At 39.9% G+C, this 22,698-nt stretch overlaps 1 protein-coding gene and 1 long non-coding RNA gene across 4 annotated transcripts in view; one reads left to right on the forward strand and one right to left on the reverse strand.

Moving 5' to 3' along the window:
* The window catches only part of COL4A2 (collagen type IV alpha 2 chain), a 147,476-nt gene that overhangs the window by 93,630 nt on the left and 31,148 nt on the right, over positions 1-22,698 (forward strand). For all 3 annotated transcript variants that reach the window (XM_071743125.1, XM_071743109.1, XM_071743117.1), the window contains exons 5-24: positions 2,368-2,502; positions 2,584-2,628; positions 4,736-4,852; positions 5,604-5,675; positions 7,079-7,114; positions 7,205-7,267; positions 10,143-10,178; positions 10,836-10,877; positions 11,380-11,454; positions 12,600-12,644; positions 13,833-13,895; positions 14,628-14,672; positions 17,161-17,214; positions 17,456-17,522; positions 18,447-18,548; positions 18,943-19,098; positions 19,883-19,975; positions 20,285-20,451; positions 22,260-22,332; positions 22,420-22,526. In XM_071743125.1, coding sequence (XP_071599226.1) covers positions 2,368-2,502; positions 2,584-2,628; positions 4,736-4,852; positions 5,604-5,675; positions 7,079-7,114; positions 7,205-7,267; positions 10,143-10,178; positions 10,836-10,877; positions 11,380-11,454; positions 12,600-12,644; positions 13,833-13,895; positions 14,628-14,672; positions 17,161-17,214; positions 17,456-17,522; positions 18,447-18,548; positions 18,943-19,098; positions 19,883-19,975; positions 20,285-20,451; positions 22,260-22,332; positions 22,420-22,526 — 1,593 coding nt within the window. The remainder of the gene's footprint in view (positions 1-2,367; positions 2,503-2,583; positions 2,629-4,735; positions 4,853-5,603; positions 5,676-7,078; positions 7,115-7,204; positions 7,268-10,142; positions 10,179-10,835; positions 10,878-11,379; positions 11,455-12,599; positions 12,645-13,832; positions 13,896-14,627; positions 14,673-17,160; positions 17,215-17,455; positions 17,523-18,446; positions 18,549-18,942; positions 19,099-19,882; positions 19,976-20,284; positions 20,452-22,259; positions 22,333-22,419; positions 22,527-22,698) is intronic.
* Positions 15,171-17,185, reverse strand: LOC139795905 (uncharacterized). Its single transcript, XR_011725742.1, has 3 exons — positions 17,049-17,185; positions 15,634-15,698; positions 15,171-15,284 (listed from the first exon to the last, which is right to left on the reverse strand). It is a non-coding gene; the product is annotated as an uncharacterized lncRNA (long non-coding RNA).

Consider the following 22,698-nt stretch of genomic DNA (forward strand, 5'->3'; position numbering starts at 1 on the left):
CTATGAAATATATCCTATTTTCCTAAAAAGGTATTGATGGTGTGTGGTCATATGGACTCTCTCTGAATTCCCTTAAATTTCATAGTAGTTAAGAAAAGTAGAGAAAAAATTACATCAGAAAAGATTTTTTTCCTAATCTTGGAGCTCACACTGATGAGCATTACTTCAGATTTAAATCATTATTTTAAATAACGATTCTGATCAGCATCTTCTCATTTGAGCCTGGTAACTAAGAAAAGTATGTCTGTTGTGAATCTGTTTCTACAAATATCTGCACCTCGATAGCATAACTTCTGCAAATTCACCAACTTTTAAAAAATGGAAACTACTGATGCAGAGAAAGATGCATCTGTAATAGCTACAGCTGTGACTGGCATAAGGAAGTGAGCAGCCACTTGTTCAGATGCATATGCCTCCTGCCAACATGAATCATATTATGTTTTATATGGATTCATGTAACATTTGTTACTTCTCAGTCTGCTAACTTGAAAAGATGTTGGACTCCTAGCACCTAATAATCCACATGAGTTGGCTTGGTTTAGATATAGGGATGGTATATGAATTTGGGCTTGATTGTAAGCAAAAGAGAGATTCTTTTTCACACTGACAGCTCAAACACATAAATCCATCGTGTCCTTTGGCAGTGCTCCTAAACCATCAGTTTTGTCAAATTAATCATAAAAGTATAGCAAAAGATCCACACTGGAAAAGATCCATCCTGGTGGCTTGTCCCAAGGAATTCCATGTAATTAATTCTCATTCCGAGTTTTCTTCCAAGAAAAAAACTTGCATTGTGTTTCGTACTTTGTTTGACTATGTCAGCTCCTCAATACGGACTTCTTTGATATAATACAATAAGATTCAAAATATCAAAACCTTCTCCAACTGTTGTGACAGTCAGTCATTTTTCCATTAAAGTAATGTGGAAAACTGATTTATGTTTAAAACTAGACATAAGCTGTTTTTCAGTCATAGCATTTATTTTCAGGTTTGCAACATCAAAACAACTGTAGCATAGATAAATTATAGGTGGTTGACAGTAGTTTTGAAAATGTGAAACAAGTGGGTCTGTCCTTCAATGTAAGAATAAATTAATTTTTGCCTATTATGAATAAGCTATCTTTACTACAACATCCTGAGTACCAATAGCTTAGGATATCTTCAGGTTCGTTTCGTCAAGCCCCCACACTGTCCTCCTTTGCTTCTCTCTCTTCAATGGCATTGAATGATGTTGAACTACTGTCCTTCTTAGAATGGGATTGCATTTATCTTGTAGCTCTTTCTTTCCAGGCAAATACTGCAAGACTGTAAGTATTTTATACTGAAACAAGGTGTTACTATTTTAACAGATCATTTACATAAATATGTGTCTGTTTCTTTGTGTTTTGCTTTAATTCTTGCTTTTTGAGATATTGAAGCTTTACAAACTGGTCAGTGAAAAATCTAGTTGTGTTTTTAAAATGCTTCTTTTAGAGTCAGCTTAATTAGAATGTCTTGGTTAGTGGTGCTCTGCATCACTGAAGTGTCTTTCTTTAGAAAAGGTTGCAACAATTTACTGCTTGGTTGTTAGTGCACTGGGTACTGTAGAGCATGAGAAACATATGTGTCTTCTGTGACACCATGTCTGGAATGGCTTTCAAATATTTTGGTTCACAGATCTCAGACATACTGTCCCAACCCATTACTTGAACCACCAAAGTGTCATTTCAGAATGATTTTTTCCTGTATTGAGCCTTGTGATGTTGGCAGTCAACAGGGTATTATTTTTAAACAATGTTTGAAGTGGCTTGAAGAGCCGAACCAGTGCTGGAAGGGAAAACTGATGAGGGAGGCCTGCCTGCAAGTCTTCAACCTGTGTGGATGCATGCATGTCTATTCATTTCCAGGCTCCACTGCTATATAGAAATATCAGCCCCAAAGAGGCAGAAATTCCTGCCATTAAATATCAGACTCCATTTGTAAGAAATACAGCCACTAAGCAGATTTCACAGTTGAAAGAGTATTTTACTTGCTTGGAGTGTAATTGGTTATGTTGTAGGTCACTGAGAATCACTCTTGAGAAGCCTTATTCCAAAGAAAACACTTTTTTTCATGGAGCAGCAGTGAATATTCAAGTAGTGAATACTGATTCAAGTGTTCATTTCCATGTATTGATGTTGTCATGCAAATTCTGTCACTGTAGCAGGAGTTTCACTGTGTGGTGTTTCCACATGATGCTCATCAAAAGAGTCCGGCCTAGTGGAGCGGAAACAGATTCTGTGTTTGTTTTCTCTTCAAGGGATAGACTCTGTTGCAGCAGTGATAAGTAAGCCAGCTTCATGCATCGCAACTGTTCCGAAATAAATGCTTTTTTATTATTTTTATCAGGGCCAGCCAGGACTCCTTGGATCACAGGGGTTCACTGGACCACCAGGATTGATGGGAATCCCAGGGCTGCAAGGTCCTAAAGGTCACAAAGGTGAAAGAGGATACCCAGGAATAACTGGGCCCAAAGGAGAAGTGGTAAGTTTGAATATCAGATGTTTTAGCTAATGAGCAAAATATTGGGCAGAACATTGTTTTAATTGTGCTGTTTCACTCTAGGGGCAAAGAGGAGTCACTGGATTCCCTGGGGCAGATGGTGTTCCTGTAAGTAGCCAGTTACCTCATCTTTTAGAAATCACCAACTGCAAATACTGCAGGCTAGTTTAAAGTCTTTGTACTTTAAAATCTCTGGGCTACATTCTGCATCAGCCACATACATGCTTTTAAGCTAAGAGCATTTGTTGAAGTGAGTGGAACTGAAGATGCACAAGAGAGCTGCTGCTTCTCTTTCCCTCAGATAATTAAAGTCCCTTTGCTTTGTGCTCTGGAGAAATCCCCTTGTAAAAGGGGGAAAGAAAGGACAGAAATTTCCTGTGTCCCTAGAGGTTACCCAGCTACGTATGTTCTTTTGTAGGAAAGAGCTGTGAGATAAGTAATTCACATCTCTTAAGCCTGTGAAGGAAGGACACCAGTGGGTCATTCCTTAATTATTTCAGAGTTGCAAAGCTCTTAGAAAGACCAATGATTTTAAGAATACTAACCATTGTTATTTGCTTCATAGCACATATGGCATGCTTGAGATAGTCTTAAAAAACTTACTGAACACTCAGCAGTGTCAAACTTTGAACAAATTGACGAGGTCCATGAAACTGAAACATTCAAAGAGGAAAACTGGGTAAAGTTCACAGCACAGTATTTTCCCAGCTTACGCTTCTTTACATCTTGTGTCATAAAATAACAAAGAAATCTGAGTCACTGGAATCCCTGGACAGAGTTCCCAGGCTTGGGTTTCCTTTGTAGTGCTCCCTGACACCGGGGCCCCACTCTGCAGCCCACGCATCCACATCCACTCTGCTTTCACCCTTTTTTTGTTTCCAGAAGAGCTCCCTGTTGAGTTCCAGGGCTTTCTCTCTCACAGTCTTCCTCCTCTCCCTCTCTCTCCCTCTTAAAGGGAAAGCCAGACGACCCTCTTTCCCCGTCCAGTTAACACTCCTGAAACCAAGGATCCTGTTCATCTCACCACATACTGAGTTGTTTCTAAGCACCATCTGGGGAAGGAGAGTAAATCGCTCCCCTGTGAAGCTCCATGTTGCTGTAGCTGGACTGCTTTTTAGCTGAGCAAGTTTTCATTTTTAGCCTTGCCTTCCTGACTTCTGCACATTGTGTTGGGAGGGACAATTGTGTTCAGACAGCACTTGAAGTTGCACGCTCATTGTGTCCTGTCCTCAAGCTCCCTTGCCCTTCCCACTCACTTATGTTCTCCCACCAGTTTTCTAAGGCTGAGGCTTAACATTGACCATCAGAAAGCAGGCACAGAGGTGCTTGGATGAGCTGTAATGGCACAGTGCTGAGATGTGGGGCAGGAGGCCAAGAGAACATAGTGGCAAGCCTAAATCTCTTCTGGGGTATAGGATGCCAATATTTGATGTATCTAGGTAAGGACATGGACAGCTTTCTTTTTCTTCTAAGCAAGAGAGCAGAAGCAAAGAGAAAAAACTTGTTGTAGACAGAGAAGGGAGAAATGACTTATGTTAGTTCCTGGGTTTTCTGACTGAGTGCTCTGAAATAAAGAGCTGATCAAAGGGCAGATTTGCTTCTCAGCATCCTCAGTACAAAGCAGAAGTAATTAAGGTAAATGTAGGTACAGCAATGAAAATCCAATTTGAGAAAGGAGTAATTTCCCAGAGGCTTCATGAGGAGGTTCTGTAGTGCCCCTGGCTCCCTCGCTTTGAGCTCTGCTGTTTTCTTCCATATTTACAGCTTCATCACAACACTCAGTTCAGCTCCAAGAGCATCTCTGAATTTTTTTTTCTGGCTTGAGGGCTACCCAAACCCAGGGAGGAACCTTTCTTCCTGCTCTTCCAGTGAGAAGCTCTGAAATGCTTAACAATCCCAGATCCTGGTGGCTTCCTGCGTAGCTGCCTCATCTGGCTTAGTTCTCTGCCTAACAGAGCCTGCATTGAACATAGCTTTCTTACCCTTGCTGAAAGGTCCTTCACTACTCATTTTTTCATGCTGTCTGGGGCATCTGGTTCAAGCTGCAGCTATATTAAAAAAAAAGGCACTGTCTGTTTCTGTCTTTGAAAATCATAGTTTCCCATGGATCCAAGCCTTGGGCTTAATGTGAGAATGTCTAAATACTGTGTGACTACAGGAAAAGGAAAACTAGAAACAGATGGATAGATAAACACTTTTTTTTTCTCCTCAACAGGGTCATCCAGGGCAGCCAGGATCAAGGGGGAAACCAGGTCAAGATGGCTGTAACGGGACAGCAGGTGACCCTGGTGACTCTGGAATTCCTGGGCAAGCTGGTTTCCCTGGCACCATTGTAAGTAGCTGGCAGTAAGTGAGTACCTGAAGCTAAGATCATTGCTGAAGTCAGTTCCATTCATGTGTGTATTGGAAGCAAACAGCAGTCTCTTAACAGAGCTCCCTTTGGTCCAGCAGAGCATCCATACAGCCTTACCAGGGACACACTGCATTATGCTTGGTTATGGAATTGCAGTCAGGGCTGGGAGGTCTGCCCACAGCTATACCTGTCCCATAGGCAGACACCTCAGGAAGACCTGCACAGCTTTATCCAACAGCAATAAAAGAATATTAAGCTGACAATTCCCAAGGAAAGTAACCTTTTCCTTCCCTACCCATGGCTAAAGCATTGGCTTTCTATGGCACCTTATGTAGGATCATGTTGAGGTGAGCAGTGGGGCTCCTGGATTTACCACAGCACATATACTGGGGCACTGGGGAATGTGCAGGAGATACTAGGAGGTATGACCCTGCAACAACACTCTCCAGTAATGGGGACTTCTTCCCCTGGAATTCAGAATTTATTCTTTTATGTGCTGTGAAGGTTTGCACTTTCTTTTTAAACCATGAATTTCCAGAGCTAGATGTTGTCTCTGCCTCTAAACAGTAGTGTATATATATATATATATATATATATATATATATATACTGATGAAAACTCCAGGTATTTTTCATTACTCTTAGGTGTTTATGTGTTAGCATATATGATATGAAAGCTTACTCTTTTGTTGTTTTGTTGTTTGTTTGCTTGTTTTTTCTGTCACCTCTAGGGAATCCAAGGGCCAAAGGGCCAGAAGGGGGAGCCTTACATACTGCCTCCAGACATCTCAAGTCGATACAGGGTACGTCTGTAACTCCTATGAGTTATTCATGCTCAGTACAGTGTTACAAGCAGATGATGGAGAGTTAATTTTTCTTACACTCTGATGGATGTGTTCCAAGAGGCCCGCTTTGATTCTGGGTAGGCTTTGCAAGGCAGCTTCTGCTTTCTCTGGTTACAGCAAAGTCTATCTGATATCCAGGGGGAAAAAATCTCCACTCAGTTGTTTGCAAAGAATTCCAGCCTACAGGTAGATTGCAGAGGCACTGGAGATGTGTTCGTTCAAGTAGTGCCTTCTTTATTCAATTACTACGTTTGTATCCTGTGGCAAAATCATTCTTTTGCTATAATTTTGTCCACATTTTGGGTGCTGTTACTGCATCTCATCCTTCAAACTTGTTTTGTAATCACTTGTAGCTTTTTCTCACATATCTAGTCCTGTATAATTTGAAGGTATGAGATAAAGATAGGGGGTTACATATGCTGTTAGAGTATAAATTGAGACAAATTTATGTACAAAGCTGCATCTGAGCTGTACTCAGCACAGAAGGGATTCATTGATATTGTTCATGTGTATTTTGTGCCAGCAGTGAGTGCCAAAATAGTTTTTTCTGTTGACATATTTGTAACATGCTTGTATTTCTAATGGAATCTTACTTTTAGAAACTCTTTAAATCTCCACTTGTTAGTAATTAGGAATGATTAAGTAATGTTTAAGAATTTCTGTAGTTGGCCAAGGGCGGATACTGACACCTGTATTCATGTCAGAAAGTACTTGGTTGCACAAAACAGTCTGTTAACTAAACTCAAATTAACTAGATAGTTAGGATGCTATTCAAAATGACTGAAGGTGTCTGGACTGACTGCTGCATTATTTATGGGTATTGGAAGGTCTTTGCACTAGAACATTTTTTGATCCAATTTCCAAAAACATTTCAACATGTACTGCAGTTAAAATATGTGGTCACTGAAAACAGTATGTTCCAAATGCTTTTAGTGACTCAGAAGAGAACCAAAATAATTTGGTAATTCCCATGCAACTCATGAAAAATGACTTTGTACATTTCAGTTAAGTTTATAGCCCTAATTAAGCCACCGGTTAAATGCAGTTTTTCAGAAAAGCATTAAACATGGACTCTTGTCCATTTCAGCATTTTAGTCTGGATCCCTAACTTCCCTAGCCAACTTTGTACTCTCCTACTGTAGTGCATCCAACTATGCTACATACAGAAAGTAGAAAATCTAGGTCACCCACATTTGGTTACCTCAGCACCTCTATTGGATGCATCTGTATGTAAGGGCTTGTGTAGCATTGTATGCTATGATTAGTTTTTGGAATGAGAGAAAAGTGAGTGAGTGTGGAAAGATTTTACTAAATTTTGTAAATATTATTGATTACTTTTTTTACTTCTTTGGTTTTTTTAGGGTGAACCTGGAGATCCAGGGTTCAATGGTTTTCAGGTAAGTAGTATTGTAGTGAATTTGATAAATTAACCATAGTAAGTGATATCAGAACAACATTATCTGATGGTTGGGTTTTTTCTTTCATAGGGACCTCCTGGTACACTGGGTATTCAAGGACCCATGGGTCCAAGAGGAGAGCGAGGAAGACCAGTAAGTACATTTAAAATATGTTCTGTAGAAAACTATCCTAACAGAAGAATTAACTTGCTAAGTTCTACTACCTTTGATTGCAACCTAGCAAATGGATAGAAGAAAGAGGTTAGAAATAGCAAGTAGGTGTCCTTAGGTACAAAACCTTAAAAAAGCACTGTGAGACACTGTTTCTATAAAGATGAATATTGCAAAAAGGGATATAGCTTTTCAACACTGTATTGCAAGAGATTTTTTATTTGTATTCTATTTCTTTAACCTCCTTGAAAGAGTTTGGTTTGTAAAGATTATTCAGTGTTGTCCAGTCTACATCCTACCTCACTGAGTTATCAAAGATATTAGGGCCCATATATATATTATCTTTTCTGATCATAAAGGATATAATTTTGTCCCAGTTTGGGATATAACATTAGACCATGACACATGATGGAAGGATATCAGATTGGAAAGGACCTTAAAGATCATCTAGTTCCAAACCCCATAACCTGGGCAGGGACACCTCCCACTAGACCAGGTTGCTCAGAGCCCCAACAAACCTGGCTGGAACACTCCCAGGGTGGGAGCAGCCACAACTTTCCCTGGGCAAACTGTGTCAGTGCCTCAGCAACCTCACAGGAATGAATTTCTCCTAATATCTGACCTAAATCTCCCCTCTTCCAGCTTAAAGCCATTCCTGCTTGTCCTATTACTTCCTGCCCTTTGAAAAGTCCCTCCCCACCTTTCCTGTAGTCTCTTCAGGTACTGGAAAGCCACTATAAGGTCTCCCCAGAGCCTTCTGTTCTCCAGGCTGAACAACCCCAGCTTTTTCAGCCTGTCTTCTTAGGAGAGGTTCTCCAGCCCTCTGATCATCTTTGTGTCCCCCTCTGGTCTTCCTTGAACAGCTCCATGTCCTTGTGTTGAGGGTCCCAAAGCTGGACACAATACTCCAAGTGGGATCTCAGAAGAGCAGAGGGAAGGGGAAGAGTCACTTCCCTCAACCTGCTGGTCCTGCTTGTGCTCATTGTTGGCTCATGTTGAGTTTTTCACATTTGTATTGGCTCTCCACACTTCCTGCAGGAGACTGAAAAGTAACATGCTTCATTAGTATTTAGAACACAATTTTATTTTTAAACTATTTTTCAATATTTTTTTCCAAACATTTACAGCATTGACATTGACAGTCGTGACTGAATGGTTATTTCGGAGGATTGTGTTCTCTCCAGATACCATTTTTTTACTTTTCTTATTACCATGGTTAATAAATGGTTATGGGTGAGAAGGAGATATTCAGATTCAAAATATTTGGGTTTCTTTAGGTTTGCTCTATTTTCCTGTAGAACAATTTTATCTATAGCATTTGATTTTTTGTCTGTGTTCTCAAAATTTACTTCAGACCTGCTCTATCTCACTGATTTGAAGAAAAAAAAATAATTACATGCAGTCTCCATAACTGTTTTCATGTACAGTCCCCTTTAAAGAAAAAAATATTTCTAGAACTAAATCCACAACATGCTAAGCTTTCCTGAAGTTATTTTTATGCTTGGATATGTTTTATCATCTGGACTAAGCTGCACCTTGTCTTTCTCCCCTGGATCTCCTGAAGAGCAATTTCCTCAGTCCTTTAAATACTCTTCCTCTAGAGTGAACATAGAAAGTTCATGAGTTTCACCCAGGAGACCAGCCCATAATGATTCATCTTCACAGTGTCTTGGATGTTAGGAGTGCTCTGCCCTGTACCTCCTCTGAACCCCATGGCCATGTACATCTACTTGCCATATTGGCAAGATCCCTTTTGAACTCTTCCAGAGTGGATGGATCCTCACCATCTCTTAGCAAAATATCTCCAGCTCTGTTTGCTGTCTCTGAAGCTGTGACGCACCTGTGAGAGGGACCTGGGAGCTTTTCCCAGGTCTGAGTTTGCATTTTTCCTCTTCTCTAAGTCCTAGATCCTGCCCTGCATGACTCCCCCAGGTCCCTGCAAGGCCTCCGGGCACTGTGGTGCCTGCACAGCACATCTGCCCAGTAGATGAGGCAAAAGCTCATAGACTGCTTGACTAAGCAAAACAGGTTCAAAAGTAACTTTTTCTGAATAAGTCTGTTGCTCATGCACACAAAGGTACATAGTAAGGCAGAGATGCCTAACAAGTTCAGGTCTTACCTGAACAGTACGATCTTTTCCTTTCAGGTTAGGCTTGATTTTGCATAATCCAGTTGCATCCCCTTTGAGATTCAGTAAGTGTACAGTTTCATCTGCAGCTCTCTTCCTTCTATACCTCTTGTTCACCATCTTCTCCAAATAGCTTATGTTTCTTCACCCCACCTTTCCCATATTTGACAGAGTTTATAATGTGTAGAACCTGATAACTACCACAGCTGACTGAAGCAAGGCAGGTCGTCTCTCCAATTAATGGCTTTCCTACTACTCTTCTTGTAAGACTCTGGTATCTTTTCCTGTTATAGTTTCTTATCCCACCCTCTTCATTTGATTTAATTCTGTCCAATACCAGAGAGGTAATCTGAGATGCATATGGTAGTTCAACTCCTCTTACAGACAGATGCAGTATCAAGACACCAGTCCACTGAAGCACTGAAAGATGTGCTTAACATCAGGTGTGAGCTAAAAATGTTACTAAGTCAGGATTCTTAAGGGGAAGTTCTTACTACTTGAAATAAAAATGGGATTTCATTAGATCTAATCTGGGAGACTGTCAGGAAAGATTACTATGTGGCCTTAGGAGGTTATTTTTCAGAACAGTAAATGCAGATAATACAGTAAGGATGGCATACTGAATGCTGATGAAGACACTGCCTCCTAAATATACACTTATATTTCAGACATAAAATACCTGACCTGCATGCAACAAGTAACTTGCTCTCCCCTATTGTATTTCCCCAGGGACCACCAGGGCCCCCAGGACCACAAGGACCACAAGTAAGTCTTTGTGTCAGAGCCATTTATGTTGGTTTTGTGTCACTGAGGTTTATCCAAGACCCACTTGAAGGCAGTAAAATAAAGAACCACAGGCTGCACCAAAGGCTGTGTAGCACAAGACCTTCTGTGTTGGCTGCATACCACAAAAAGTTAATCTTACACTGGGATCGCCTACCCTGAAAAGATTAAACCTGTTCTAGAGCCAGATTTAATTTGCTACTGTAGTCACAGTAGCTTCCCATGAACAGAGAATCTTTGCAGTCTTTACAATATGCAATTATATCTCAGCAGAAAAAAAATATATGACTTCATTGTTCCAGCTCACTTAGGTATTTTTATTTAATATTCGGTGCTATTAAAAAACTTGCAAAAGAAATGCCTGATCTATTCATTACATTACTCAGTGAATGATTCAAAGTCTGTTGTAAGATGCACTGATAGAACGAGATTTTTATCAGAGTTATCTTTCTGAATGCTTAGTTGTATAAATACACTTTTAAATCTATAAAAATATTTTGCAGTAAACCTAGTCTGTTATTTGATTGCAGTTCTTCAGTGGTGTAAGCCTGAAAAGGCCTTTAAGCATGTTTAAATTTGAGTTTCACATTAGAAAACTGAGTGGTACACTTAGTAAATCTTGACCTATTGTCTTTACAGGGCAACAGGGGCCTTGGCTTCTTTGGAGAAAAAGGTGAACAGGTAAAAGACAACTAATGAATTAATATCACTACTAATGGACAGGCTGATGTTCTTTGCTATTTGTAAAGGAACCTATTTTAAACACTGTCTCAATTTGCAATTGTTTTCTGTAATTACAAGAGGAAAACAAACAAGTGTGGCTCTGAAAGTAATGATAACCTCCATGAGGAATGTCATTGCTGAACTGACTTCTGCATGTCTATCTGTGCCTCATTTACACCAACACAGAGGTAATACTTTGGAAATTTATACAGCCATATAAAGGGATAATCTTTGCCATCATGATGGAAACAGGCAGGACAAGGGCAAATATTGCAGTATGTTAATCCCAGCACAAAAAGTGTATCTTGCCATCAATTTATTCACAGGTATAGAACCATTCTCCTAGTTGGGCCAAATCTGTGTTGCTCCTTTTGTTGCAGTTCCTTACACCCTGTGCTGATCAGAAGACTAACAAGGTATTTTAACTATTAATAAATGTATCCTTGTGCTTTTCCTGCAGGGTCCCCCAGGTCCTCCAGGTCCACCTGGGCTTCCTACAAGAGAACTGATGGGTGTCCCTTCTGACAAACATAAGGTAACTATAGGATATTTTGTCAAAATACAGCAAGAACAAAGAGCTCTGCAGTACCAAAACTAAAATGCTGTACACGTGTTTTTACATATTAGAAGACTTTCATATGTCAGAAAAGAAATCTGCTACTTCCCCATAGTTTGGATCATGGAGAGTTTATTGAAACTGTGGTGACTAAAGTCATTCAGAAAGCATTTCTCACAGACTAGAGGTGCCTTATCAAACTTTATGGTAAAGATGCAGCTGCTGACCATCACTCCCATCTTTGCTTTTAACAAGCAAAGTAACCATTGAGAAATCGCTCAGTGTCTTATTTTTCATGACACTGAAATTTTCTTCCTGTAAAAGAAGCTTATCTCTAGGGAAGCTATCTGAATTACTGTGATTCTTTACAGAACTTATCAACATGGTGCAAATATTTGTATATTTACAGTTAAGGCTTTTTTATACATATTGGAGAAATTCTCATCAGCAAGATGCAATTTATTCACATCTATTGCTTCATGCAGGTGGCAGAGGTACTTACACCTTGTATGTGTAGTATGTTGTATCAGGCACCAACATTCAGACCAGTAGGTTTTCATCCCAAATTTGAAATTAGAAAGTTCATGTGGCTCATGCAATTTCTGCAGTAAAACAAGTAAATTGGTATGATACTGAAAGATCAAAAAAAGCCTTTGACAGGCTGCTGTCTGCATTAACATACATGTTGGGACTTCCTTCACAAAGCAGAAATGTCCATTTATGAGCTACTTATTTGGAGAGCCTTTCTATTCAATGAACATACGTGAGTATAGTGAGGGACTTTTGATCACACAGTGCATAGATGGGTAAAAATGGGCATTTATTTTTTGGCATATCTGAAGCACTTCCCACCCAGACATCTAATGAACAAGCCTGGAAACAGCCTGTGGTGTTCATATTCCTAGAAAACTTTTCAAAAAAGTTAACAAATATTTTTTTTTTAAAAAAAGCAATCTTAAACCATCTTATGAAAGCATGCATTTCATATGACAAGTCTATGCATAAAAAGCACAAGAGTGGTACATTTTCTCTTGATAAACATTTATCACTTTGTGTTGTGGAAAAGTTACTGAAGTGTAAATGGGGGTGCCAAACATATCTGAATACTTTTTCTTTATTGTTAGGGTGAAAGAGGAGATCCTGGACCAAAAGGGGAAGCCGGAATTCCAGTAAGTCGAGCGGAGAAGAACAAAGACAAATAATAATATTGGGATTAATACTGGTGCATTCTTTGTTGAAATGATGCAACGTAGATATGGAGCAACATAAGCAGAGACACCAGTTCTGATGCTTTAGAAAAACTGAACGTGACATGTGGTAACTCCACAGTGTGACCAGTCATTCACTTACTGGCTTAAAAAAACGAGATTTTCCCTCAGATACTTTTTAATTTTAGCTTTAACTATACAAATCTCTATTTCTGCTGATCTATGTTTAAAATTTCCACTACGTTTCTTTAAAAACATATGTATGGAAATTTTCACAATCCTTTTCAGTCTCTTCTCTAGGACATACAGACTTTTGATCTCACTGGTTATTAAGTCAGTTGAGTAGGTAGACAGTAATCCTATGTGTTTCTGTATTATTTAGAGCTGTCAAACAGGCTTGACTGAATGTGGTTTACTTAACTCACAGACAACCCCTGGACTGTCTAAATAGTTTTGCCACCAAGTGGTTCCTTTTTACTTCCCAGAGCCCTACCAATTAGGGATGCCTCACTGAGCATTTTGGAGAGCTTTATTTTCTCAGATGGTCTGGTCAGCTTCTCGACAAGGTTATGGGAGAAGGTCGCTGTTTGAGCCCTGATGCCCTCCATGTGTGAAGAACCAGCCAGTTCTTCAGCTGGTGGTCAGATTTTACACATTCAGAATTTTGTTGACTGCATTAGGAAAACCATAGATTTTAGCTGTTGGAACAAAAGGGGATTTTTTTTACTTCCCTTTTTTTTTTTTTTTTTTTTTCTTTATGATAGTAAAGGGTAGACAGCAGCATGCTGGGTTTTGCCAAACAGCTCTCTGAAGCTACAGTTTGGGCATAAACTGAGCTGCTTAATTGGCTGTATAGCTGAACAATTGTTTTGGCTCTTCTTCAGAGTTACAGCTACAGAAGAAATAGAGAAGGAGGAGATGATAGGAGGGAAACCTTGTCCTCTCCCTAATGGACTGCTCCTGCTATTCTAATGAAGCAAGCATGTTACACTTAATTTTAAGGACAGCAGTTCTTTCACATGCAGCTATTATTAGACCCTCCATTTGTTACAATGATGTTTTCTTCCTGTTTAGCTTCCATAAAACAGTGTTAAAATTTTTTTGCACATAATGAAGAAATATGTTGAACTGGCTTGTAATGTTTCCTAGGGTGTACTTCTCTATGTTCCTGAAAAAGGGGAAGAAGGGGTAATGGGCTTCCCAGGACAAAGGGTAAGTCACTCGTTAAAGGTAAGGTTCACCCAGCTGAATGCACAAATCCAAGCTGAACATTTGCCTTCAAGAACAAAACACAGATTAATAAACCATAGAAATCATAGTTCTGCAACCACATTGTGGTCAGATCTGAACTTCCTGACACAGGAAAGTAAAATGGTCATTTAGAAATGCTAGTGGGAGGAAGCACCCACATACCTCACAGGGAAGCCTGTATATTCACTGGGAAGCCTTGTGCATCTCTTAAACTAAATCTGTGTTCACTAACCACACCTACTGTCCTGGTCCTCAGCACAGGCTGTATTTAAGTGTTCCTATCCTAGCTGTCTTCAGACCATGGTTAACAAACCTGGTTATTTGTGATACAAGAAAAAAGCTGATTTTAATACTACTACCTTGCAGCACCTATGGATGCTTTTTTACGAGTCAGTGTTTCTCAAGTGCGTAAACAGAGTGACAACAGTACTCATGTACATCTAAAAAAAATCTCAGCCATCATTAAAATATTCATAGTTCATTTGCATTGTATTGATTAAGAGATAAAAATCAAATACCAGATTAGATTTCAGACCTCTTCTGTTTGCACCATATGTGAATCTCATTGAAAAATTACCTGAACTCTGTGTTGAGTTTCAAGCTGTCAGATTTATTTTATCTGAGAAGTGATAATTGTTCCTAAACATGAGGATGTTACAATGTCACTTTGCTAAATGTATTGTGCCTTCGTAGGGACTGCCTGGCATTGATGGTTTTCCAGGAGTCATTGGAGAAAGAGTGAGTATTTCATACAAGACTGTTGTTACTAACACATATGTAGACAATCTGTCTGAAAAAGTAAACTGTAGAGGACAAATTCTGCCTGCAACTACATCAGCTGTAGTCTTATAAATATCATCTGGATTCATCCATCGTTGCAATTTTGGGTCAGTTATTTTTCTCATCAATGAGAAAAAAAAAAGTCCTATAATTAAAGTGTGTTTTGTTTAAAACATGAGCATGGTTTAAGAGCGCTAAGGGAAGTTTCATTTTCATTGTTCCCATCACTGTGACCATGACTTCTATAATTTTCTTCTTACATGTGGAAACTTATTTTTTTGAAAAGCTTTCTGCAGTCGTGATTGAGATAGATGGTTATCATAAATATCACAAAAGAAGAAGAGAAGGAAATTGATAAATGTACCAGTTAAAGCTCTGTCCCCATGGAAACACACACAGCTATTTAAAATAGCATTCCAGTAGAGAGAGAAAAGCTCATACTTTCTGTTTGGTCTCAGAAAGAAGAGTTCTTCAGTCAGCATTAGTAATCACTTCCATGAGGTATTCAAATAGCTGTTGGATGCATGACTTTCCCATGCTTCTCCATCCTTAGTTGTTTAAGGATTTGTCCTGCCGTGAAGGCATAACAATAATAACATGAAACACATGGGACATTAAATTACATGAAATACAAAAAACAACATTTGCACAGTTACTTGATCCGATTACAAAACCTAGTGGTGTGGAAGGGAATATGCTATCAGTGACACGTATATAGAGAGACTGATGAGAAACCCAGTAAAGCCCATTGGTTGACCTTAACATAGGTTCATGGTCCAGTCAGAAATGGTCAGGGCCTTCATCTTATTCAAGGTGAATCTTGGCAACAATTTTAGTGGGAGGTACATTAGTTTGGAGGCAGTATCATTGAATACCGTGTATTAGAGGATAGCTTACTCAATGTGCTGTTCACACCCACCTTATTTTTGCTGATTTTGGAGTGATTTGATTCTTAAGCAAGACAGAAGGGTGGTTAAATCCTGCCTGCACACATTAGCTGAAGGCATATTTAATTAGGAAGCTTCTGGCTTCACTTTTAGACCACCAGCTCCACCTAGTGTAAAGAGGTTTTACACCTGATACTCAAGAGGCTCCTTTTCTGATGGTGATGTAAAGTTACAGTCATGGCAAGGTCTCTGAAGCCTGTGATCCAGTTTGGGGCATCTTGCTGAGAGCTGTGGTATTTTTAGTGCTTCAGAACTGCATAAGTGACTTATATAGAAGCATAGAATCTGCCGAGTTGGAAGGGACCCATCAGGATCATCAAGTCCAACTCCTCTCCCTGTTTAGGGCACCCCAAGAATCACACCATGTGCCTGAGGGCGTCATCTGAAGACTTCTTGAACTTACAGAGCTGGTTAGTAACATTCAAGCTCTGTGGAGGAGTTTTACCCACTGTGAAACTCAGGAGATAACAAATTTAAAAAAAAAGAGAAAAAAAAAAAAAAAAAGTTTACTAGAATTCTTACCTGGTGTGAATTATACCTGTCTACTCATTTCAGTGAAATAGTGTTAACTAATAATCTGTTTATAAACAGACCACTGTTTTCTACTAAAAGCTCACCTTTTTAACACTAGTTTTTTCCCAGAGTACATATGAACACATAGAGCAAAAGTTGCCAAGCAGCTGAGTAAAGCACAAAGAATAAATCACCTCTTCTTCATCAGCATCACTGAAATCTGCACTTTGATCTGTGCACCCCCAACAGCTGAAATGCACTCTACTGTGATATTTTACCTCACATGTTTTAATCCATGTACTTTGGATTGGAAACTTTTTAAAAGAATTAAGTGGGCAGGACCTCAAATATTGTAACATTTTCTGGGGTAAGGATAGAAAATTTTCTATGGGATGCAGCATGCTTAGGTGCAGGAGAGTTGTATGAAGGCGACTTCAGGACTGATCCTGAGTCTTTCTTATGCAGCCAGGGAACACCTCTTTAGCCAAACAGGCTCCAGCAAAAAGGACCTGTGTAAATCAGTGCTGTTTTGCTGCTTACTATATACATTCCAGTGGAATTAAATCCACTCATAATGATTCAGACTCATTTAGTTTTCTTGCAACATGGTGAGTTCTGGCTGCCTGGCCCACGTATCTCAGGGTCACCTGGCAGGGATGGGATCAATCCCTTTCTCCTCACCTATCCTGGAACCTCCATAGGACAGGGCCCCCTCCCATCTGCACCACTGCCAGCAGGGACACAGCCTGCAACACAGCAGGTCCCTCTGGCCTTTGACAAGAGTTAGATTTAGTCTGAGATGAAACATCAAAACAGGAGGAGACTTAGTGGGTATTACCCAAATTACTACCCCCCAGGGACACAAACTGCTCACCTCTGTAGCAGAGTTTTCACACTAACATTGGAGGGAGTCAGCTGCAACAGAGCAAATAATTTTATTTTCTCTCTGATAAAGGAAAAATTCATCATTTTTATGTGTGTTTCAGGGTTTTCCAGGATTTGATGGTCCACCAGGTGGCTTTGGTCCTAGGGGAAGCAAGGTACTGCTTTACTGTAGTTTTCTAGAAGCAATAAACCAGATGTCATTTTGCCTTCTTTTCTGTCATGTAATTACCATTGCGTTTGTTGTCATTCTAGAACCAGTTATGTGGTTTGTTAACTTGAAATCTCTGAAATTTCTTTGAAGTGCTTTTGAAAGTTTGTTTCTTTGTGTTTCATGGGTATACCTTTCCATTTTAAAAGAAAGTCTCTAGAATAATGTGCTTCAATTTTTGTTAACAGGGGGAGCAAGGTGAAATGGGTCCTCCAGGACCAGTTTCCTATATTCCTTCCCGCATCCCAAGGAAAGGTATGACTTCTTTGCTTAGATTGCTTGTCTCAGATGCACTTCACTATCTTCCACATAGATAAAAAGCAGGAAAATTGGAAAATTAATGTTAAAAAACTATGGTTTGCTAAACTATCTCAGAAAGTATAATTGCCTTCCAAGAGTGTCCAGTCACCTTTCCACAGGCAAGTGGCTTCTTTGTCTCTCCTGCTGAAGCTGGAGCAATATACATACATAAGGCATCCATGCATTCCTGTGTCCACAGAGAAGAAGAAAAAAAGGCATGAGACTTTGTTGTATAGTGAGAGGAGTAATGGGAGAGTCTGTCAGCTGCATCCTGTTTCAGGGACTCTGGATAAAGTGCAGCAATGGCAGCACAGCAGAGACCATTCTTATAATCTAACAATTAGGAAAAAAAAACCACATTAGAAAAACCTTAAGTAATAGAAGAGGATATTTTTTCCCTTTTTTAAATTGACACATATCCTTTGTGGTCATCTTACTAGGCCACTAGGCTTGTAGCACCCCCTGTCAGCAGTTGTGCAGAGCTGTGGTGACTCTGGCTGGCCAAACTAGAAACATGTAGATTGTGATACCAGTTTGCCAAGGCCAAAACTATTCCAGAAAAAGTGCCAGCAAACAGCAAGAATTACCATATGCCATTGCCCCATTGGGCTTTACAGATGTACTTCTTTATTCAGAGTGAGGCAGCACGAGGTACCATGTTTCTGCATTTCTAAAGCTACAATTAAGATTGTATGATTCTATGATTCTATGATAAGAAATAATAATAAATTTTAATATTCTCAAGCACTGATAGTTCCAAATTTTTGCTCTGAGTATATAAATATATATACACACTCTGCAGTATATCACAAGTAAGCATTTTTGGGTCATGAACAGCATCACACTAACATGTTTTGTGGAACTGGGGATGTCTTTCAGGTGCAAGAGGTGATCCAGGTTTTCCAGGTGTTTCAGGACTACCGGGAGACCGAGGAGAGGAGGGTGATCATGGGCTGCCTGGTCTTCCCGGATTCTCTGATGGTAATTTCCCATCAACAGCTTAACTTTGTAGTTAGTTTTACAGCAATACAGGATCCAGGTGGGGGAAATATATGTACAGACCATGGAATATGCATTGCAGAGTGGTAGATATCTAACTGGCGGGGCTAAAACTGAGAGAAAGATTTTCCTTCAGCCTCAATGGGGCTCTAGCTAAACAACTGAAACAGGGGTGATGACAGGGCCCTGCTCCAGTAGCTGCTGTTGATTTGCCTAAGTGAAAAGTGCAGTTACCATTTTTGCTCTGTGCTAAATATTTCCATTTTTCCTTGCATGCTAGATGCAGTTACATGATCTTTCCTTTCTGCTACGTTACAGCTCTTTGAGCAACACTGTTGAGAAATTGTTCTGAGTTTCTTCCCTCATTCTGTTTCAGTGGATGCAGATAAACCAGGCTTACCTGGAGAAATGGGCCCAAAAGGTGAAAAAGGTGAAATAGGATCTCCTGCTTTCCAGGCAGGCCCACCTGGGTTTCCGGGTAAGCACGGCACACCGGGACTCCGTGGTCCACCTGGTCCTGCTGGAGCCCCTGGTAAGTGCATGTAGAGAGATGATGAGAACTCACAGGGTCATCTTTGCTTATTTTAAAGATAGCTGTTGGCAAGGCAAAGTAAATTGAAGGAATTAAATTAAATGGGTGGCATGAGGAAGCGCAAGGCAGAGGTGTTGGACGCTCATCTGTGAAGGAAAGGTTTGCATAGATTTTCAGCATTCCTGGCAAAGTTTGAAAGGAAAGGTCTGTGTTGGGCTGGGCAAGGGATGTGAGTGTCAAGGAGTGTCTGGGAGTGCTGGGTTTCTTGCTTAGCCTGGAGAAAGCCAAGGGGAATCTTACTGCTATCTTCCTGATCAGGAAAATGGAACTGGATGGCTTACTAAGGAGCATAGCAACAGAGCAGTAATCAACCATCATGAGCTACAATAATGAAAGCTCTGATTAGATATTTTAGGAAAACCTTTTTCACCAGGAGGGTGGTCAGACACAAGAATGCAGAGAGACTTTGTAGGCTCTCCATCTTTGGAGATATTCAGTACTAAGCTGGACAAGGTCCCAAGCAATTTGGTGTAACTTTGAGGTTGACTCCCACAGCAGATGGAGGTTACACAGAAAAGGTGTGGGAATTACTGGGAATGGATGTGGGAAGCTGGGAGAAGAGAGAAGAGGAGAGCAGAGGACAGACAGGAATGGGCTGGGCTAGATAATAAGTGATGTTAGGTGAAACAGAAAAGAGCAGATGAAGTGCAGATCAAAGAAAATAGAGGAAGGAAGAGTAAATCTACAGTAGATTAATTTACATTTTTATTTAATAAAATTCTAGGTTCTCTCTTTGGACTGAAGGGACAGGAGGGGACACCAGGTAGATATGGTATTCAAGGTTTCCCTGGGCCAAGAGGACCAAAAGGACCTAAAGGTAGGTTATAACAGATAACTCAATGGATGATCTGCTGTTAGGCATTTTGCAAAACTCCCACTTTATGCAGTGTGAGCTTACTGAACTATGTCATGCTCCAGGACCAATCATTTAATCAGGGGCTAACACAACAAGGAAATATTGTGTTAGTTTCTTGTAAGAAGAAGAAGAAGAAAAAAATGTAGTCGTTTTCTCAAGTGTTTGAGAAACTACTCAAGTGTTCTCAAGTCTATATATAAAATTGATAAAGCTGACTGTCTATTTATTGTGACAGAGCATTCTTTCTTCTCTTTCCAATCCATTCCTTAGGTGAAGAAGGGGACTGCAGTAAATGCCTTGTGGATGAAGAACTCAGAAGGGGCTCTACTGGCCCTCCTGGCCCTCCTGGCTTTCCAGGAATCCCTGGCCAGCCTGGAAGGAAAGGAGAACCTGGTGACCAAGGACCACATGGTATTCCTGGCTTCCCTGGAGCTAAAGTGAGATACTTGTTTCTTTATTGCATAAAAAAAAAATAATTCCCAGAATTTAAGTTACTGTGAAACAGAAAATAGACATATGCAGATGTAGCATAGCATAGCAAAATATTACTCAGCAGCAAAGCCCTGATTTTATCTTTTGGTCTACAATAAATTCAAAGTAAAACAATTTTGCTTAAATATTTTTGGTCCATATTATTAGGCAGAAGTGACTCCATATTCTTTAAGCACATTCAACAAGTTACATGGGCAGACAATAAATATGCTTAACCTAGATCAGATCTATATCAATTTAATGAAAATAAAATTTTATTCCAACTAAAGGACATTTTTTTTCTGTGGAGAAAGAAATTAAACACAGCTGTAAAACACTTCGAAAAGACCTGTGTGCTATTTTGCATTATATACAACATCTAAACCTTGAAAACAAAAAAACAGCAATGTGAACATCACACTATTAATACAGTACTACTGCTGAAGAAGATTTCTGCAGTTATATAGTCAGTGCAATAATTCAGCATTATATTCATTTCCTGAGATTTGTTTTGGCCTGCAGAAAACAATGTTCAAAAGAAGTATGTTTACCATGGTGCTTCACTGACCATTAACGTGCAGTTTGCACTTTAAAGCAGGATCCTTTTACTCAAATCTGACCTCCCCCTTGAGAAATACAGAGGTGTGAACTTCTCTTGTTGGGATGAGCTGCTGCAGAGCCTTCACACAGGCTTTTCACCCAAGAAAATGTTGAAGAATGTCAGTAAGAGGCAGTGATGTAAAAAATGCTCTTTTAAATAAAGTTTGGCACAAGAGTATTTTAAACAAAAAATAAACACATCAAGTACACCCCTTCCATTTGGTGTCTGCCCTGGAATTCTATACGAGGAGACTAGGGAAAACTTAAATGTGTGGCTTATATTTTAGTTAGCTTGAATGCAATGAATAAAAATTAAAGCTACCTGGCATAAGATAGTCAATAGTAAATGAGTCTGTCACCTCTGGGCCTTGGTCTTGTGGTTGAAAGGCTCTTGTCCAGAAGGTAGCAATGCTACATTCAGATGGGCTGTGCAGGAGGAGAATCCTGCATCATGCCAAGGGATCAGGAATGCCAGAAACTGTAGCTTCACCACAGTTTGCAAGGGAGAAAATCTGCTTTCTTGGACATTTTGACAGCTTGACTAAGTAATAACCTGAGCAGCCTGCTGTAGCTCCAAGTGCTGGTTTGGACCAGGGACTTCCAGCTACCCCTTACAACCAAAACATTTCCCACAGGTCCAGGGTTTGGGGCAGGTCATTTAATCATTCTGTGCCTATTTTATTGTCTCTGATAAGTGAAGACAGTGCTGATGGTGTTGTGAATCACAATCCAGTACCAACCATGAGGCTCTCTTCTTTTGTAGTAGTGGGCCAGAGGAGCTGCAGGTCAACGTGACCCTGAGTTTTGTTACCATGGTGCCAAAGAGTTGCTTTCAGCATTTTCTTTAGTAGCTAACACTGAGTAATTTACCTTGTTTTCTCCCAAGCAGTTCAGCAGCTACAGTCAGCTCTGGCTCATGGAAAACCACAGCTCTCCCAATGCCATCTTCATGCAGAAGCTCCCCTACCATGCCCCATATGCTTTGGTCCTGGTTAGAGCATATTGCTAAAGATTTAGGCACAAGAATGGGATTACTGAAGAGGAAAGCAATCACAGAAAGTTAAATTTAAGGAGACTTTTTTTTCTTCAGGCAGGACAGTCAAAATGCAAATCTTGATTCTTATTTCTTAAGTATGTCTGTTTCTTTTTTTTTTTCCACTGTATGTAACACCAGGGATTTTCAGGTCCAGATGGATTTTCTGGGCCAAAAGGACAAAAGGGAGATTCTTTACACATAACTACGAAAGGTAGAGTAAAAATACATGTCACTTGTATTTTACTACTAGTTATAACTTTCATGAGAGATTGTTCTTACAATGAAAGGTCTCCTTCAGGTACCAAAGGAATCCGAGGAGATCCTGGGCTGCCGGGTATAAGGGGTGAAGATGGTTTCCCAGGCAGAGATGGATTAGATGGTTTACCTGGACAGCCTGGCCTTCCAGTAAGTGGCAAATACAGCTAAATGATTTCCACCACACTCAGTAACTAATGGATTTAATTCTGAGGGGTTATGGTCATCATACTATCCATCTTTCAAAGATAAAGATGCACGACTAGACTAGGTTCTCTGGTTACTGATATATTAAATATCAGTTTTAATTTCAGGGGTTTTA

Source organism: Heliangelus exortis, chromosome 1 (assembly GCF_036169615.1).
Source record: "Heliangelus exortis chromosome 1, bHelExo1.hap1, whole genome shotgun sequence".
NCBI lineage: Eukaryota > Metazoa > Chordata > Aves > Apodiformes > Trochilidae > Heliangelus > Heliangelus exortis.